Source organism: Aythya marila (assembly GCF_965140915.1).
Source record: "Aythya marila genome assembly, chromosome: 2".
Lineage (NCBI taxonomy): Eukaryota > Metazoa > Chordata > Aves > Anseriformes > Anatidae > Aythya > Aythya marila.
In genome coordinates this window covers 143,690,105-143,708,225 of record NC_139043.1, presented here as the reverse complement: position 1 = coordinate 143,708,225, position 18,121 = coordinate 143,690,105, and the positions used below count along the sequence as shown (strand labels likewise).

At 41.7% G+C, this 18,121-nt stretch overlaps 1 protein-coding gene across 8 annotated transcripts in view; it reads left to right on the top strand.

Annotated features, from left to right (window-relative positions):
* Nucleotides 1-4,688: 4,688 nt before the first annotated feature.
* ENPP2 (ectonucleotide pyrophosphatase/phosphodiesterase 2) overlaps nucleotides 4,689-18,121 on the top strand; it is a 58,302-nt gene continuing 44,869 nt past the window's right edge. For 2 of the 8 annotated variants that reach the window (XM_082754097.1, XM_082754093.1), the window contains exons 1-6: nucleotides 4,861-4,993; nucleotides 5,289-5,391; nucleotides 11,204-11,359; nucleotides 13,519-13,644; nucleotides 16,000-16,060; nucleotides 17,261-17,358. In XM_082754097.1, the coding sequence (XP_082610223.1) occupies nucleotides 4,961-4,993; nucleotides 5,289-5,391; nucleotides 11,204-11,359; nucleotides 13,519-13,644; nucleotides 16,000-16,060; nucleotides 17,261-17,358 (577 nt within the window). In that variant the 5' untranslated portion in view covers nucleotides 4,861-4,960. The other 6 variants (XM_082754090.1, XM_082754091.1, XM_082754095.1 and 3 more) reach the window with 6 other exon arrangements.

Genomic DNA, 18,121 nt, shown 5'->3' with positions numbered 1-18,121 from the left:
TTTTCAAAAGACAAATGTGGAGCTGTTGGTTGACACCTGTGATACCAGGCCACCATCTCAACCAGCCAAAAGCAAAGATGAATACTTGAAGATATGCTTAGCCTTGCACAGGCTGCATTAAAAACACATGTGGGTTCTTTGACTGCTTGTTTCACTCACTTTTCTCCTCCATAAAGAAGCAATTTTTCATTGCAGAACAGTTTTCATTCTGCTGCATGCTAGAATTTTTATGTCTGATTATCTTAAGAAATGTAGTTACGAACTCCCAGTGCATTTCAGTAGAGTAGTTGTGCTGCTTCATAATAATAATATTGTCCAGAAACTGAATTCAGAACATGTTAGTTCCTTTGAAGATGATGAAAGTATGCATGTTGGGGTAGTGTTAATGCTATTGCAGATGTACGTGTGGCTCTCAGGGTGAGGTGTAACACCCTGTGTTGGACCAGCTGGTCTATTAGCTGCAGTACTGCTGGAAGGAAAGACAGGCTCTCAGGCACACACAGCTTTCTACAGGTCATTGAAAACTTGTCTGGTTTTCATCTAATCTGGCTGCTACAATAGAAGATGTGGTTCTGATATAAACCTTGCTTTGCTTGTGTATAATGCTTGAGCTAAATCCCTTCATGGGCATCCCGGCAGCTTCAGGAGCTGCAGTGCTCTCACCAAGCCCACAGCCACTGAAGCTGTCGTAGAGGATGTGGGGGGTGGGAGAATTTATTCCTGTAAGGCATTATGCCCTCCTTCATTCACCAGGCCACCACTGGGGTTTCAGTCCTCATCCCAGTGAGCATGTGAGTGTTTTACATGAGTAAAGCAGAGCTGGGACGCGGATCCCCCCTTAGGTCAGTGATTCCTCTTCTGTCTCAGGGTAGGCAGTGTGTGTAGGCTCACTTTGGTACAGGCACCCAACCCAACACTCGTAGGGTTCACGTTTGGTAGCTATCCCAGCCAGGCAACGTGAGGAGGACACAATGTGCTCTGCTGGTCATCCTCAGTGAGGTTCTGTACGGGTTCGGGCCCTCAGCTCCCAGCCCCGTGAACCCTGCAGGCATTGCGTAGGGTGCTCAGAAATGCTGATGGGCCTGTAGGTGCCTAAGGCACCTTGTGCCTCAGGGGCTGGGCTGCAGCAAGCTGCAATTCTGAAGACTTTAATTCATCCGTGATCCTCCCTGAGGGTCTGGCACCCCTTTATGGATCTTTCTGTCCTAGAAAGTTTTTCTCAGCCCGCTCCTTGGGTGCACCTGAGAACATGGTTTGCATACCTTTCTCCTCAGGCGGTGATGAGCAGACAGATAATCAGACAGATAATTGGAGAGGTATTCGTTAAGCTGTCAGGCACTGACGGGTGGTGTTCTGAGGCACTTCATAAACAGGTACTTTCATGAGCACAGCTTGGGCTTTGGGTCTTGCCAGTCTTATGGAGTAGCAGGAGACTGGTGTGTCCCCTACACCTTGTGATCCTTGTGCCTGCTAATATTTTCTTTTCCTCTATACCCTGCTTCCCTTTTTATGTATCCATATGAACATCTGTGTCCTCACCTACTCTTCATGATCACATTTTATGTTTTTGTTTTCCAAGCCAACTTGCCAGACATTTGAAATCTATCACTTGAGGGAGTGTGCAGTCAAGTTTCTGGGCTCCTGCATCCCAGGCTGGTCTCATCACAGGCCATCATCCTCCCTCCCAAACATCTTGGGGTGCTTTCAGCGAGTGCTCACAGCTTCCCAGGGTTGCTTCAGCTTCTGGAAGATTGTTTGCTTTCACAGTACTTGTGTCTGAGGGCACTCAGCATTGATACTGCTTGAGTTTTGCAACTGAATTCCTAGTTCATCAAAAGGTTTTGTTCTGTGAAGTTGACATTTCATCTACCTGACAAGCCTTTTCTTCTTGGCCACAGCTATATGTAGAAGGTGTATACAGGGGGAGAGAGCTTTGAGGCATTTTGGCAAAGTCCTTCACCTTCCTGCTGTTTATGTTGCTATCAAGGATACTGGAAACTTTCATCTAGGTCACCTTATGTGGCTGATGTGCTGCACCCAGTAATGCAATGTGGAGATAAGGAGCTAGAAAGGTTCATTTTATTAGAGCCCACTCCATCCCCAGCCTGTGATTCAGCCAATATACTTGGTATCTCTGCATTATCCTTTCCTATTACAAAAAAATCCAGAAAATTTGATTTTATACAAGACTGCAAATATTGCCCTTCTTTTATTAATTCTGGAAAAGTAGAACAGGAATTCTTGTAACTCTGTAAATGTCACGGCATGAACTTCTCTTTTAAAGTGTCACCTAGTGGCTGGATGGAAGTTTTGCATTCCGAGTTAAATAATAATCAGTACCATTATATATTTTTAACAGCCATAAAGGCCAGTCCTTATGCACAGAAACTGAGAAAGATGCACTTCATCTTCTGTTGATCTTGTTAAAGTTCCTTTTTAAAGTGTTTAATTCAGGCCCTAAAACTTGTACTGAACCACTGCATGACCAAAAGGTCAGGAACACATTATTTCTACTTTATTCTTTCTTCTTCTGATGAGTAAAATGGCAATTAATTGCTAAAAAGTTAATTGCCAGTGATCCCAGCAGTGAAATTTTCCCTGAACAAAATCATTAAACCTTGTTTATGCTAATAAGTTCCTTGTGCATCTGTGGGGTGGCTTCGGGCAGAATCCTTGTTACAAAAAGATGGTTGTGCATCTGCATATGTGGTCAGTCCAGAGCTACTGGAAATTGTGTCTTACATAACACATAAGAAAAATATTAGCAGTTTAGAGTCATTGTCATCTGTAGTTCTCAAATGGTATTATGGAGGAGGTTAAATAATAAAAGATACTTGTAGTGTAGACCAGGAAACTTAAAATGAGGTCTGTTAACATGAAATCGTGCAGTTTACAAGCTCTAGAGATGTTACATGAATGAAAAAAATGAAATGTATATTTTAAATTCAGTAGAAGAAGCCTATGTTGCTGTATGTTTTGGTTTTGTTTCTTGCTTCTTTTTTTCTGGGTGGTCATTTTTAACTTCTGTAGGAACTTTCTTTTGAAAGAACCGAGCACCTGCACATTAGGAAGATATGCAGGAGCTGTAAGGGCTCAGCATCTCTGAAACTGAGGTTGGATATATTGGCTTGGTCATTCAATATTGGTAACTAGTTTTGAAAATCCAGTTGTGTTTTGCCTGGATCACTTGGTGACCTGAGGGTCCCAGGCTGGAGGAGAGCTTGGTCTGCTGATTCTCATGCTTTGTCTATCAAATCATGAACTTCATTAGCTGAGATATGTAACACCGTTGTGTAATTTTGTGTGTGACACCTTTGGTTTCCCTTCTGCTGCTGTCATGCACTGATGTACTTACTTAGGGCTCGTGGGTGAAGGTGTTTAACCACAGTATATACCAGATGCTAAGAGTGAATAATGTTATAGGAACATCTAGTAAAAATTGTGGTCATTTACTTTTCTCTAGACCTCCGTGCAGAGTTTTTTTTTTCTTTCTTTTTTTCTTTTTTCTCTAGAAAGAGTGCCTTCAGCATACAATGCAGCCTATATTTCAGCTGTTTATTTCAGTTTCCACTGAGCTAGTGATGAAGTGAACATCTGAAGATGGGTCTTGACTTCACACCCCTGCTCTGTGCAAGGAGAGGAATGCAGTGTCCTGGTATAGCTAATACTGAGGTCTTCACAGACTAATTACATTTCCCTGAGGCTTGCAGTGCAAAGATTCAGCTCCACAATGGAGCCACTTTGGTTAAGAAATTGCATAAAAAAGGATCAGCTCCTAGCCAGGGGAGCAGGCAGGTGAGATGTGGGTAGCAAAGGGGAGCCTCTGCCCTGCAAAGCTACGTAGTGGAGAGGGACAGATTTTGCAGCAGGTAAAAGGTACTTCCCAACAAAGCTCCGAATTGTATGTGCTTGATATTGCAAGATGGTTTGAAGAAAATTAAAACATGTTCCTTCGAGCCAGTATCAACATGACAAGGTCCCAGGGGAAGCAAAAAGCCCATCCATAGGCTTACCAACCTTGACTCTGTCCCTTTAAATGTCATTGTTAGTAAATACTTTGAGGAAAGGAGCTCTCGTGAGACAAAAAAGCAGCAAACTATGCTGGTAAATAATTTGCCTTGGCAAACAATATTTAAGCCGCTGATTTCAACCATAATTCTGCTCAGCATTATTGTCTGCTTTGTAAATAGAAGTACTTATCCAAACAGCTGAGCTTTCTGCTGTCGTTGATGAAAATGGGTAAATGTGGGGCAGAGGGAACGTGCCGCTTCCTTTCCTTTCTGCAAAGCTGTGGTTTCCAGCTCTTCCTATAAAACCGTGCATTTCCATCGCTCTGCGCCTTGCAGGAGACTAGAGCTGTAAAAATACCCCCGTGCTCCCAGCTTGGGGCACTCAGCTCTGCAAGCCAGCCAGGAACTTGAGCAGCGACCACGCAGCATGAGAACAGTGCCCAGGTTGCTGCCCTGTGCTCGTCCCACCGCGCAGAAATGCCTGCGATGTTTTGTGCCACTCGAGGATGGCGCTGGGGATATTTTCGTTTCACAGCCTGGGCGAGCTTTCCCCCCTCCCCTTCTTCTTCTCCGAGCCAGATGGAGACACATTTGGTTTCTCTTTTACCCATGTTACTTCTGCGAGGAGAATAAAATGAGCAGGAACAGCTATTGGCCACAGCAACAGAAGAAAGCCCTGCTTTGCCAGAGGAAACCACATAAAAGCGTGCGTGTGTGTTTGGGGGGAGGGCGCAGCGAGGGATGATGCCTGGAGCTTCTTGCACTCGGAGCTGCGATTTGTGAGTGAAACATGATGAAATCACCCCCTGGACAAATCACACGAGCCTGTCAACCTCACCAGGTGGGATTACTTGTAGCTAATAGCCCGAACTCCCAGAGCAAACAGAGCTCTGCGCTCACTATAAAGCAAAAGGGACGGTACTGCACAGGCTTTTCAAGAATCCTCTAGTATGGCTAAGAAGGGCTGCTTCCACTTACACCAGGTAGGGGAGGAAAGGAGTGTGTTTGCTTTTAGAGGAGGAGTAGCCCGTCTCTCCTGAATAAGGTCCTACAAAAAGGAGTGTTTCAGCTGCAGAAAGAGATGTTTTATTCATAACCCCCTTCTGGTTTGTGCTCCTCTGAAACGGTGACTGTCAGCTGCTGCTCCAGTGATGGGAACTGCAGTGCTGGGGAGCTCGAATGTACAGGGACCATCTCTGCCCTTTTAATCATAACGCTCGTAGCTTGCAAGTCCTGGCTTTTGCACAGTTTGATCACTCTGCTGTTTTGCTTTTGCAGGTTATATCTTTATTTGCTTTTGCCTTTGGAGTAAATGTCTGCATGGGATTTACAACAAATCGCTTTAGGAGATCTGAAGAATGGGATGAGGGCCCAGTCTCAGGTATGGTAACAGACATAAATTGTACATCGCAATACCCTTATGTTATATACGGCGGTTAGAAACCACTCCTACGCCGAAACAGTAGTTTGCTTGTTCCTTTTACCTCTAGGATATAGAGAAGAAATAACTCACTGAGCCTGAGTCAGTTGACCTTTGGGACTCACCTATAGGTCTCCTATTTACTTAAACTTTTGCTCTGTGTGCATGTGACTATGGAAAATCTAGCTTATTTTCGGATTGAGCGCCGCCAGTCTCGCGGAGATCGGTCTCCATAGCTGCTTCATCGTGCTTGCAAGGTTTTGCGCTGCGTGCGGTTTCCCTCTAGAACTGACATAAGCGCCCTGATCACTGTAAGGGTGCTGGTTGCATTTTGGTAGCTATTGAAGTGGTTTCTCTAATCTTGAGTAATGCTTTCAAGAACGCACTGGTGAGAAAAGCTTTTGGCATTTCTGCGTCTCCTGAGGTCATGCTGGTTTGTGAACAGTAGACGGCAGACATCTGACGGCGGCGAGGGCCGAGCAGGTGTTCGCGTCCCTCGCCAGCAGATGTGCTGTCAGGGGTCGGCTGTTTGCCTTTGGAGGAAAGCGAGAACATGCCACAGAAGGGACTGTTGTTTTTGCTCTGGGGCAGTGTAGGGTTTTGTGAGCTCAGGCATAGTCTGAATGGAAAAATATTTAAAATGGAAAACTAGTCTTTTTTCTTAAAAATTAAAATGAGTGTAGGCTTGACTTGTGCCTCAATTCCTTCCTCTGGCAGGAGAAAGGGAACCTGTGGTCATTGACTTAGAACTGGTTAATTTAACTGAAGTGAAAGGGATGCAGCACCCATCTGTAATGATAGCCTGTGAATTTTCATTGTAAACTTTTTTATGGTGTCCTGAGGTTGTTGTGTGCCTGGTAACTAATGTGTGTCCTCCCCTTCCTTGTCTTTCACATGAATTAGTGTCTAATCACAGCCACAGACGGGGTGGTTGATCACTGAGCAGAGGCATTTTAGGTTACCAGAGACAGTGGTGGTTGCTTTTAGTATTTACATAACAGTAAAACAAACTTGCTCATAAATCAAATTTATTTCTAATTTTATCTTCTAGTACATAAACTCTAGAGTGGTTGGGTAATGTGTGTAGTACTGATATGAAGGATTTACATTTTATGTCTTTAACACCTGGCTGTTGGTTGCTTTGCTTTTGATGGTGACTGCAGGCTTTAGGGCAGGGCTGCTTTGCACCGAAGTCCCAAAGGTGGGGACCCACTGCAGCTCAACAGTGCCAACTCTGCTGAGCTCACCAGCACCGTTCAGTGCTGCCAGGGCTGGGAACAGTAGCTGTGTGCTTTTTCCAGTAGCTCACCATCCCAGGAGAATAGTAAGAAATACAGCATATCTCCCCAAAGGCAGGAGATGTGGGTTATCTTGGGGCAGACTATTGAAAAGGTGCATATGGTTGAGATTGAACCAGAACCTGGCATTGATGCAATCCAGTCTAGGGGGGCAACAAGGAGGACAAAAGCCTCTCTTACTCTTTGTTTCCTTGTGCATTTGGGAAGCCTGGTTACTTTTATTGCAGTAAAAAATATTGGATGTGAAACCAAAGAATAAATTATTATTGCCACATCTGTCTGAAGAAGAAAGTAAACTGTTATGCTAGAAAGGTGCCTTTTTAAATAAAAGTAAAGCACTGTGATCAAAGAACTTTTTTAGGCTTTAGCCTCTTGTAGCTGCATGACTTTCAGTTGTACTTCATCAGAAGCCTAGTGCTGTGAACTATCCAGAATGAAAGATTGCTGTATGTTCTTTTTCAACTGCACTCTGCCTTGGCTTATTTCCAAGTTTCTTAGTGTCTAGAATTAATTATTTTGTGCTGGCAAAACTGTCTCTTTACTAACCATTGCTGTATATTACCAGTTTGTTACTTCTACAGGGGTATGCCATGATTGTAGGCAAACTTCAGTTTTCATCTAGTATAGAACTCCTCTACAAGTCTAAGCCAGTGTTTTGTTTTGTTTTCCATAGTTCATTATACATGCACGTCAAAGAAGTACCATAATGCTTAAAAAGTTCTCTTGATCTCTTTTGATAGTGTATAGATATGTTTAATATTTGTACCCAACAAACAATTTTTTGAATTCAAGCCTTTTAAAAAAAAAAAAAAAAAAAAAAAAAAGAAGAACAGCAGCCTTGGTACTCTAAATTTCTTAACTTTGCTTTTGTAAATTACTTGCTGTATGAACCTTCCAGACTTCTTGGTAAGTACTTCCAAGGAAAATGACTTTAGTAGTCTCTTGAAGCATATTCCTTAGTCATGGTAGGATGATAGCTTCAATCTTGGAAGGAGAAGCATTGATGTTTTTCTGTTCCTTCTCACTGCATTTTTAAGTGTGACACTAAACCCAGAATTTATTGTCTTGGAACAGCTAGAATGGTTTTATTTTCCTTAAGTGACTTTTCATTGAACTTTTGTTAACTGCAATGACATAATGGAAAAGTGAAATGCAAATTCATAATTTGAATATTACATAGCAAAACTGGTGCTTTACATGTTTTATGTAGGTACTTGGGTGATCCACATAGGTTCCATATAGAACCCTAAATGGCATACTCTTATCAGGTAGCCTCCTTCCTATAATGACAGTGTAAGCATGTCTGCATTTTGTAGTCCCACAGTGGAAATACTACTGGCAGTAAATAGAGTTTGTTTTTTAATGATGTAATTAGATTGAATCAGAGCAAGTAGTTTGATATAGCGCATTCTCAGGTGAATATAACACATTTACAATGGAAATTTAATAACCTTCATGGATGGAATCAGGAAGGCACTATTGCCCTATATAACTTTTTCTCTCTAATATATGATGTGAGAAATAATCTTTAGATCTTTACTTTGAGCCTAGTGGGCCAAGGAAAAAAAAAAAAAGAAAAAAAAAGGAAAAAAAGAATGCATGGAAAAGGATATGAAAAGCTCTATGTATTAAAAAAGGAGGGGAGGATCTTCATGGGCAGGTCCCTCTGCGTGTTGCATGGAGGCAGATCTGATTGCAAGAGCTGTGGAGGGATGCAGGTATTTTGAAAAGTATTTTGAAACTGTGTAAGTTTGTTCTGTACAAAGTCTTCGGTGAATTTGAAAATGCTCACCATGAATGGAGCTCTTGATGATATATTTTCCAACTCTTTTACACGCACCAGTACCCATGCCATGGCATTGTGCACGACCTGAAAATCACGGTCTGGCTGCAAATACAAGGTCAGTCATGGTAAACAAAGGATTGATCTTAATATATTCAGAGGTCAGGGGAGTTAAACCACATCCTCCTGTGTTGCTATGTGTAAGGTGTCCTGCATTGACTTAGGAGGTATAACTTGAATTTTCAAAGGAATTTGGAATAATTTGTCACATTGTTAATAAAGAGGATGCCAGAAGATGCGGAAAAAATAGCAAAAAAGGGAGCTGGGCTAAATCATTCTCGTGTGAAATGGAAACCCTACTTGCAGTCATAGAAGGTGGAGCTAGAGGGGAGCTTGACCAGCTAGGTAGACATTCTCTATATGCCAATACATGGGCGTTTATTTCTGAAGTTCTCCTGACAGATCTTGGTATATACCCCGTTCTTCAAGTCTCCAAGATCAGAGATTGCACAGCCTCTGTAGGCAATTTGTTCCAGTGGTTTCCTAATAAATTATTTGTACTTTACAACAGGTTGACATTCCTTGAAATGCAGTTGACACTGTTACTTCTGTAATCTGCAGTCAGGTTTACACCTTTTTCCTAAGCACTTGATGTGTTTCTTGACCTTCTGAAGTGGTCTCCCTCTCATTCCTTTGAAATGAAGAGGGCAATGCCAGTGGAAGGAATACATAGTCTATGGTTGTATGTAATACCTTTGAGTCCAAATTTGCAGCTTACTAGATCTGTGATTATATGTTATCTAGCTTCCAAAGGGAAAGTAGCAGAAGAGGATAAATAACAGAAATGTTCTTTAGTAACAGATTTTCAGGAACATTTGGCACAAAGCAGCAGTCATTAAGAATAAGGAGTAAGACTTCATCTCTCTGAAAATCTGAGTGTTAACATGCTTTGAAGCAATTCTTGTGATTATTTTCTAACATAGATTTGTGGCCTGTTTATGTGACCAAAGAAGATACTGCTCTGTGTGTTGCCAGCATAGATAAGCCATCTTTAGCCCCTAAGAGCTCCCAATGGCCAAAATATTGATGGCTATTTAAAGTCATCCTTGCAGAATATGTACCTGCAGAGTGAAACTTAAGTGTGACTATGCTGGTACTTGGCTTTGAGCAATGCTCACCTGACTGAAAGTCACACAAAAGAAGAGAGACCCAGTTGCCCACCATTACCTTTTCCAGAAGTCATATGAATGTGCCTTGCTACTACCGTGATCCATGGCTGCAGCCATTGTAGGTTTGCTCCCTCCCCATTATATTGCTGTAGGGTTGATTTACTGCCCAGTTTGCTCCCTGAAGTGTTTTATGCTGGTGTCAGTGCCACTCCAAGGGAAATGGTGGACCAGTGGTGCTGGGGATGGGAGCTGGTTATGTCACCTCCAGACTTCCCCTACATCTTCTTTCCCAGCTGTTTTTACAGTGTTGGGATAAGGTCATCATGTTTGGAAAGAAATTTTTCCTCAGTTTATGTGGAGAAAGAACTTTCAGCTATGTAAAAGAGTAGGGAAAAAATACATGAAAGAAAGATCAGAGCAACTGTTTCCCAAAAGTGCCATTGCATCAGTTCTCTTAAAATCATAAAGCTAATCATGGTGAGGTTTGCCAAAACCAAAACGTGGTCTAAAAGAAAACAAACTCTAAGACAATTTCAAAGACTTAATTTTAATAGGTCTCTCAAAGAACAAACGACATTGTGAAATATTCCTTGGAACACCTCTGTTTTTAAAGAATAACATGAATTAGTCTCAGTTTATTTCATAAAATGCCATTAACCCTAGAGAGTAGCACGCAACCTTCCTGCTTTACATAAGCTGTTGTATAGGGCTCTTTGATGGGAAAAATCTATAAGATAATAAGTTTTGAGAAAAGAGCAGAGAAATACATACCAGCTCTGACAATAAGGGCCCTTACTAATTGGTTATTGAAGCCTAATGCATTGTTCATGGTTTTCAGACTGGCAGTTCTCCATTTAGTTATACACATCAAATACGTTGACTTCTTATATACTTATATATTTCTGTACTTTGCAGAGCATTAAATTATAAAATTAAACAGAAGTCCATCAAAAAAGTCATGCTTTACTTCTCCATTAACTTATAGAACAGTTTTCGTTCATGCTTGACAGTGATTTGGCACCTTCAAGTAGAGCAACCCAAGTCCTGCTGACTGCATGTAGATTAATTGCAGTCCTTTACTATGCGAACTGCCCAGCCAGCCATGAAAATGTCACTTGGTTGCTGAAAACAAAGGCCTGCTTCTGAGGAATAGCTGCAGCTCCTGGAATTGGGCCTTGGAGACTTCAATACAGTTCTGCTAGTAATCTCTTGATTGTTACAGAGGTAAAGCCAGGTCCATTTCTTTACAGGATATTATCACAGCATGCTGCTTCCTCATTCTTTCCCCCTCCAAAAAGAGCTGTCTTTTTGGATTTTTAAACTTTTATATATGTATATATATATATATATATATAAAATATATATATATTTGGCTTCTGCAAGCAACCCTTCTCTTCTTCCCTGTCCCTTCCTCTCCCTAAGCAGGCAGCTGAGGTTTCACTCATCCAAGTGGCTCAGGGCTGAGCCACCTGTCCCACCGCTGCTGGTCTGACAGATGTTGCCCTGTTTCTTGTTCCACACAGTCCTGTCAGATTCCCCCTGGATCAGTACCTCTGGCTCCTGCAAAAACAGATGCTTTGAACTTCAAGAGGCAGAGCCTCCTGGCTGCCGCTGTGACAACCTGTGCAAGAGCTACAACAGCTGCTGCTTCGACTTTGATGAGCTGTGCTTAAAGACAGGTACGATGGGTCTCCTGCCCTGCACTGGCAGGTGCTGATGATGCCTGGCTTATGTGAGCAGTTGGGACTGGCTGCTATAGTACAGAGCTCCCTGCTGTAACCTGGGTCTCCTCCTTACCTTGCCTTGCCTTGCCACCTAGGCTTGGCTTATCCCAAAATGCAGCCCATGTGCCCTCACAAGGAGCAGTAGGGACATACACCTATTGCTCCTTGCTGCTGGGCTTCTGCCATGATTTCTAGGGCAGAAAAAGGCAGGGTACTATTTGTACTACCTGGAAAGAAGATCTTCTGATACTCATTTACAAACAATAATCAGCATTCAGGTACCAGTTGTCCCTCCAGCTTACAATGAAGAGAGCCATGGTAAAGACTGGAGGTTAGTCTCTCAGTGTTATCCACATTTTTTTTATTCCAGATGATAACTTAATATTAGAGCAATTCAGACTTGCTTATGGATTGTGCATTGTAAAAGCACCTCTGAAACTGGGAGTGCTGAAGTGGTGCAGGTCCCTCCAGAGGTGACAGGCTGGGTTTGTTACTATTGCTCCAGACTCTGACTTCCAGATGTCAGGATGCATATAACACATTGGTAAAAATGTTTACCTTCAATTCATTAGACCCTGGGGAAAGGAAATACAGCCCTCTGTTCATTTTCCGTTTTTCATGACTCATAGGCAAGGGAAACTTCAAAGAGGGCCACGAGTTATGTTTTATTTCTTAACATAGTGCACTTAAATTATTAGTTGTACTCATCTCCTTGAATGTTTGCCTAGTGGGCAGAGTTGACACAGGTGCCTGCTACTTCTGCTGTTAAACCTTTCCTTACTTTATCAAAGAATTACACTTACTAAGAAGCCAGAAGAGAAATCTAAGGACTGAAAATAACGTTGTTCATGGATGGGCAATATTTGAGAGAACTTCCTCATTTCTGTTTATAAGGATATCATTTCAATAGCTTGGTACCAAAAAGTAGTAAGCTAATCCAATATAAAAGAAATGGCTTGGTTCCAGGCCAAGAAGATCTGAATTTTAAGCTGATGCTGTTTTGTCCCTGTGTAAATGACTGTAGAATGTGAGATTCTAAAGACTTCCAGCACATTGCAAGATGTTTGCTCCCAAAGAACAGACTCAGTTCCTGAGTCTCCTGTCCAGAGAGTACAATATCCATTTACATGTATGGATAACTGCTTAGCTCTTAGAACTGTGGTGTAATTTTTCTTATAAATCCCACTGACACTTATTAAGACAATTATCACATGTATAATCTGTAAATATTACATATTTATACAAAAAAAGCCCCAAATTAAGGAAAAGTGGAGAATGAAATTGCTTTTTAAAATAAATAAATAAATAAATATATTTTTTAAACTGTGTGCATGTTAACTAAAGTGATCTTTTCAGTTTCCTATTGGCTGGACCAGAACACATGTGGGAAACCATATGCTTATATCCTCAGGCCCTATTCTAAAGCGTAGCAATGTGCTGACCTGGAGAGAACGCCATAATTTAGACAGGCCCTTAGATCCTAACTTCATTTGCAAGATGAGAAAAACAGGAGTGTTTTACAGCTGCTGCACCATGCTTCTCCTTGAAATGCTTCAAACTTTGCAGCTGGTGCTGAATCTCCCTGCTGAGGTATTAGAAAGTTTCTTCTGTCTCTGTGAAGAACGGATGGGAGTATAACATCAATTTGTATCCACATAGCCTCTTTTCATCTTTCTCTCATTTCCCACTGATTGAACTGGGGGACTTGAATAGAATTGGGTGAAAAAGAATGAATTACCCAAGAAAAAGCAGCATTCCTAGTTTGTCTTCCAAGCTCCATTTATCTGTGCTCCATTTATCTTTCAAGAGCCTTCCTTGACTTTTCCTTTCCACATCTTTTCTGGCATTCAGGTTGTACAAAGCCTGGAGTACAACACCCGAGGGTAGCAGAAGCACTTGTGTGTGGGTGGAGGAGCCCTCCTGCACCTGCAGGACACAAGGGTCCTTTTTGTTTCTGGTTGACATGCTTGCTTCAGAGGTCTTGAAATCACTAAAATGGGGCTATAAATTTAACACTCTACTTGTTGAGATTGGATGTAATCACTATGGCTTGAGTGAGTGCTTTTTGTTTTGATTATAATCTCTCATTCTTCCTTACTTTGTGAATGTTTTAGCTCGGGGCTGGGAGTGTACAAAAGATCGCTGTGGAGAAACCAGGAATGATGACAATGCTTGTCACTGCTCTGAAGACTGCTTAAGTAGAGGAGATTGTTGTACTAACTACCAAGTCGTTTGCAAAGGTACGTCTTTGGTCATTCTGCCTTTTATCTTTCCAAATCTTATAGAAGGAAGCCCTGTGGGTAAAGAGTTTTCTTCTAAAGAAGGAACCCTCTCCTTGTTTTGTTCTGATTTTGGGGAGGAGGGGGAAGAACAGGGAGTTACATTTGTGAAGCCTGTGGAGGGACTCTTTATCAAGGTGTGCAGTGATAGGACAAGGAGCAGTGGTTTTAAACTAAAAGACAATAGATTTAGATTAGATATAAGGAATAAATTCTTTACTCTGAGGGTGGTGAGGCATTGGACCAGGTTGCCCAGAGAAGCTGTGAATACCCCATCCCTGGAGGTGTTAGAGGCCAAGTTGGATGGGGCTTTGGGCAACCAGGTCTAGTGGGAGGTGTCCCTGCCCATAGCAGGGGAGATGGAATTAGATTATATTTAGGGTCCCTTCCAGCCCAAACCATTCTACAACTCTATTATTTATTTTGGATGCTAGAGGAGGTGAATGATCTCATTTGTTGACAGTAGAAAGAGGTTGTCTTTGCCTGTAGATATACTGATAAAAAAGGAATAGGCAAAGGTAGACAGATTTAAAACACAGAAGTATTTGGGTGCATTTGTCTGCATCACAGGGAAAGACTGATGGATTCTTTAGGAAAGAATCTGATGGTTTCATAAGGAATTTAACATTCCTAGATATGTTATCTCTGTCTCTAAAAACCTCTCCTACCCCTACCACAAAAGCTCCTGCTCAAACTACTTGGGCCAACACCTGTAGGCTTTGATTCTTGTGGGACAGGGGTTGCAAGAATACAGCAGCTGTAACTTTCAGATGGGTAGCATGGGCTCCGGGTGACCATATCACCTCTAGGCACACAATGTCTGCAGTATGACCTGCTCTGGCTGGTGGATTGATGAGCTGAGAAGGCTTAAGTTTCACCCTGTACCCTGATGGTTTGGAGCATGTCCCACCTTGCATAATGTGTCGCCCATTCTGAGCAGGTCTTCTGGTCCTTGGTAATTAGCATTGTATCTCAGCTAGCTCTTTTGTCTTTTCATGGTTTAATGGTGGAGAGTTTAAGGTTTGAGTTTTTTTTCTTCCACACTCTTTTGGCCAACTGCATAGCTTCAGAAACTCATAATAGGCCAGGTCCACACACTGAAAATGGGATTTTCTTCTTTACTTGAGTTTTGCTGTTGGGAATCCAGGTGAAATAATGCGTCTTCCAGCAAGTCCTTGGAGATTACATTCTTCCCCTTCCCAATGAGACCCAAGGCTGAAATTGCTTAAATACTGGTATGGTTCTCAGTTTCTGCCTTTTTTTTTGAGCTCCCTCTTACAAGGGTCAAGACAGAGGAATTTACATGTCTCCTGCTTTAATGTACATAATCTTTGTTTAATTGGTTAATAACAAATGATCTCAATGACCCTGGCATCCTGACAGGAATAAGCGTTATGTGAGAACAGTGTTTCCTCTTTATTCGTGCTTGTGCCTATCTGAGGATAGTGTTTTTTTTTTTTTTTTTTTTTTCTTGGAAATCGTCCCTCCACCTCCTGTCATGGTCAATTGGAATTGCTGCAGGACACATTTCCTGCAGATCTTTTCTATGGCGCTTTTTGTTTTGTTCTTTTAATTGAGCTGCAGTTCCCTTAATAGTGCCAGGTTCAGGAAGTGAACCTCATTAGCTAATAATTTGTTTTTCAATTGACCTGTGAAAATGCAAGTCATGAGCTGGTCTATAGTCAGCATTCAGTAGTGGAAAACCTTAAGAAAATAGTTGATTATATAAAGTAATTTTAACTAAGCTAGCTCTGAAAGAACATTAATGCTCTTTTTAGCTGTGCCTGAGTCTCACCTGATCCATTAGTTGATCAACTCTGTAAACCAGCTGGAAACCATTTAGGGCTGTTTTTCTTCCACAGAATGTGTTTTGTTTTGTGTCTTTAGCCAGCTGAGGCAGCTCACAGAAACATCAGAGCTGGTAGGAAGGAGGGTATAAATTCACAGACTGAAGTAGCACTACCAGTTTTTTTTTTTTTTTTTTTTTTTGGCAGATTGAAAATGATAATTAAAACAATGACAAAACAAAACATGATCGCTGTGCCTAAAGCTTTTACCACTGTTTCCCTCAGGCAAAAAGAGACTTTTAACTTCAGTCTTAAGATATGATTATAGCAGTGATAGTTTGGATATTGTTATTGAGTAGAATATAACCAGATCGTTTGTTCAGCTTTGTGGAAGATACCTGGTCGTTATTTGGTCATCATTAGCTAGAGGTAGACTTTATTTCTTCTGAAATGTTCTCTGAAACCTGTAGCTGTATCCACATATATATAAATATATGCATTTTAAGCTCTGATTTTACTTTCCTGGTAGGAGAAACCCACTGGGTGGATGACGACTGTGAAGAGATAAAAACTCCTGAATGTCCAGCAGGGTAAGTGCTTTGCTCGCAACCCCAAAGCCAAGTGCAGGAAGGCCAGTTGTCCAGCACTCTGAACATCATGTTTCTGTACTGTCCCTATAATGCCTTTGCTGAATGGTTATGAGTAGGTTGCTTTCCTGCGCTTCACCACTTGTACAATTGGGCTGATAATATTGCAGCTCATTTGTCTTTGAGCTGTTGGATGAGTAGGGGTGTATGAGGGCCTGCACTCTTGTCATTTGATCACCTGCTGGTAGCTTTGTCTGTTTCATGTATGTGTATAGGAAAAGTAACCAAACTCTTTTGAAGACTGTGGAGATCTTTTCCTGACTTCACTAAAATTCAGACTGAGCCACGTATGAACACAGCTCAGGTCATTTTTAAAAACAGAATTTTGGATTAATGCTGTCCTCCTAAGTGAAAGGACTTCAAAATTGCAATGGGGACATAGCCTTGACTTAGAATAACAAGCACAGGAATAGCACTGAAAACATAAGAAATTCTGAAACCAGTTGGCTCACTATTATGCTTAAAGGTAAGCATCTGCTTAGGTGCCATGTCGGGCTGCAGCTCAGTCTGTGCTATCAGGATAGTTTGGAGGAGATAGGAGCCCCTCCTTTTCCTGGTGACAGTGACAGCTTCTTACCCCTGCAGCAGGTGACCGAGACATATCCAGGACATATCTATGCCTGCTTGGGTTCAAATCCAAGTAGAAGTAGCAAGCAGAAGTACAATAAAATAGCATGAAATACCATCATCTTTAGTATATGAGAATGTTCTCGGCCTCACAGAGCACACAATGCCACATGGACTTTTGTTTGTAAAGAGAGAAGACCAGCTGTCATAAAACGTGGTTTTTAATTACAGATTGTGTTATAGGGTGGGTACTCATGCATACTATTTTTTTTTCTCTTCTCCATCTCTGTCTGTGAACATCTGCCTTTTTGGGCTGTATGCTTTTGGCTGCTCAGGGAAAATGTCTTTTATGTTGGAACTCAGCCCTTTAACTAACTGTGACCACACAACCAAATTCTGGATGTTAGTAAGCATGAAGATTATCAGTTTGTGCTGATTTGTTAAGTAAGCAAAATCTTATAGACACACAGCATATGTAGTAACTATACTTGAAGTTCTCTGGAGCCTCTGTGAGCAAGTGGAAATTAAAAATAATTTAGAAATGCTGACTTAGTTCATGCTGCTTCTATTCTTCAGCTTTGTTCGTCCTCCTTTGATCATTTTCTCTGTTGATGGTTTCCGTGCATCATATATGAAGAAAGGGAACAAGGTCATGCCCAATATTGAAAAATTGAGTGAGTACATCTGTTTTACTACAATATATGAAAGACAATCTTTTTGTAGTTCAGTTGTTTTCATTGTGTATTGAGCAACAAAAGTCAGCATGGTGCTGGCGGGTAGAAGGGCTGTGCCAAATGCAGGGCTCTTCTGATCCAAGGGTCTAATAAAGATTTTTTTTTTGTTTGGTTTTTGTGTCATCCCCCCAAAGCAAAATGGCAGAAGTCCCATTTGGTTTAGATAACATCACCTGGTGGCTTGAAGCACCCTGACTAAAACAGCACGAAACAAAGAGTGGGGAGAGAGCTGCTTTGGGATTGCAGATCAGAATCGGTGGTGTTAATTTGGTTTTGCCAGCAAATAAATGATTCTTCAGTATGTGATATGTATCATGCCCTCTTAAAGGCTAGTTGGGAGGTACCCGCAAAATGTTCCACTTGAGTCACAAATGTTAAAGACATGGGTCCTGGTTTTTGTGGTATACTGGAGGCACTGTATATTTGAGCTTCTCAGTATAGAGTGGTAGTTTGTGTGTGTGCCCATACCCTTGAAAAGCGTGGTGGTTTTTTGTTTGCGTGTGTGTGTTTGCTGGCTCTTGTATTTGTGTAGCCATCTGTGGAGCTGTGGCCAAAGCCTATTGTGAAACTCCAGCCTTAGTATATTTGTCACTTAAAATTAGCCTGTGATTTCTCAAATCATTTTACTTAACAGCAAGACACTTCCAATGGCTATGGACACTGAAGGGAGGCTAGCTTAGAAAGGAAAACAGTCCATGGAAAT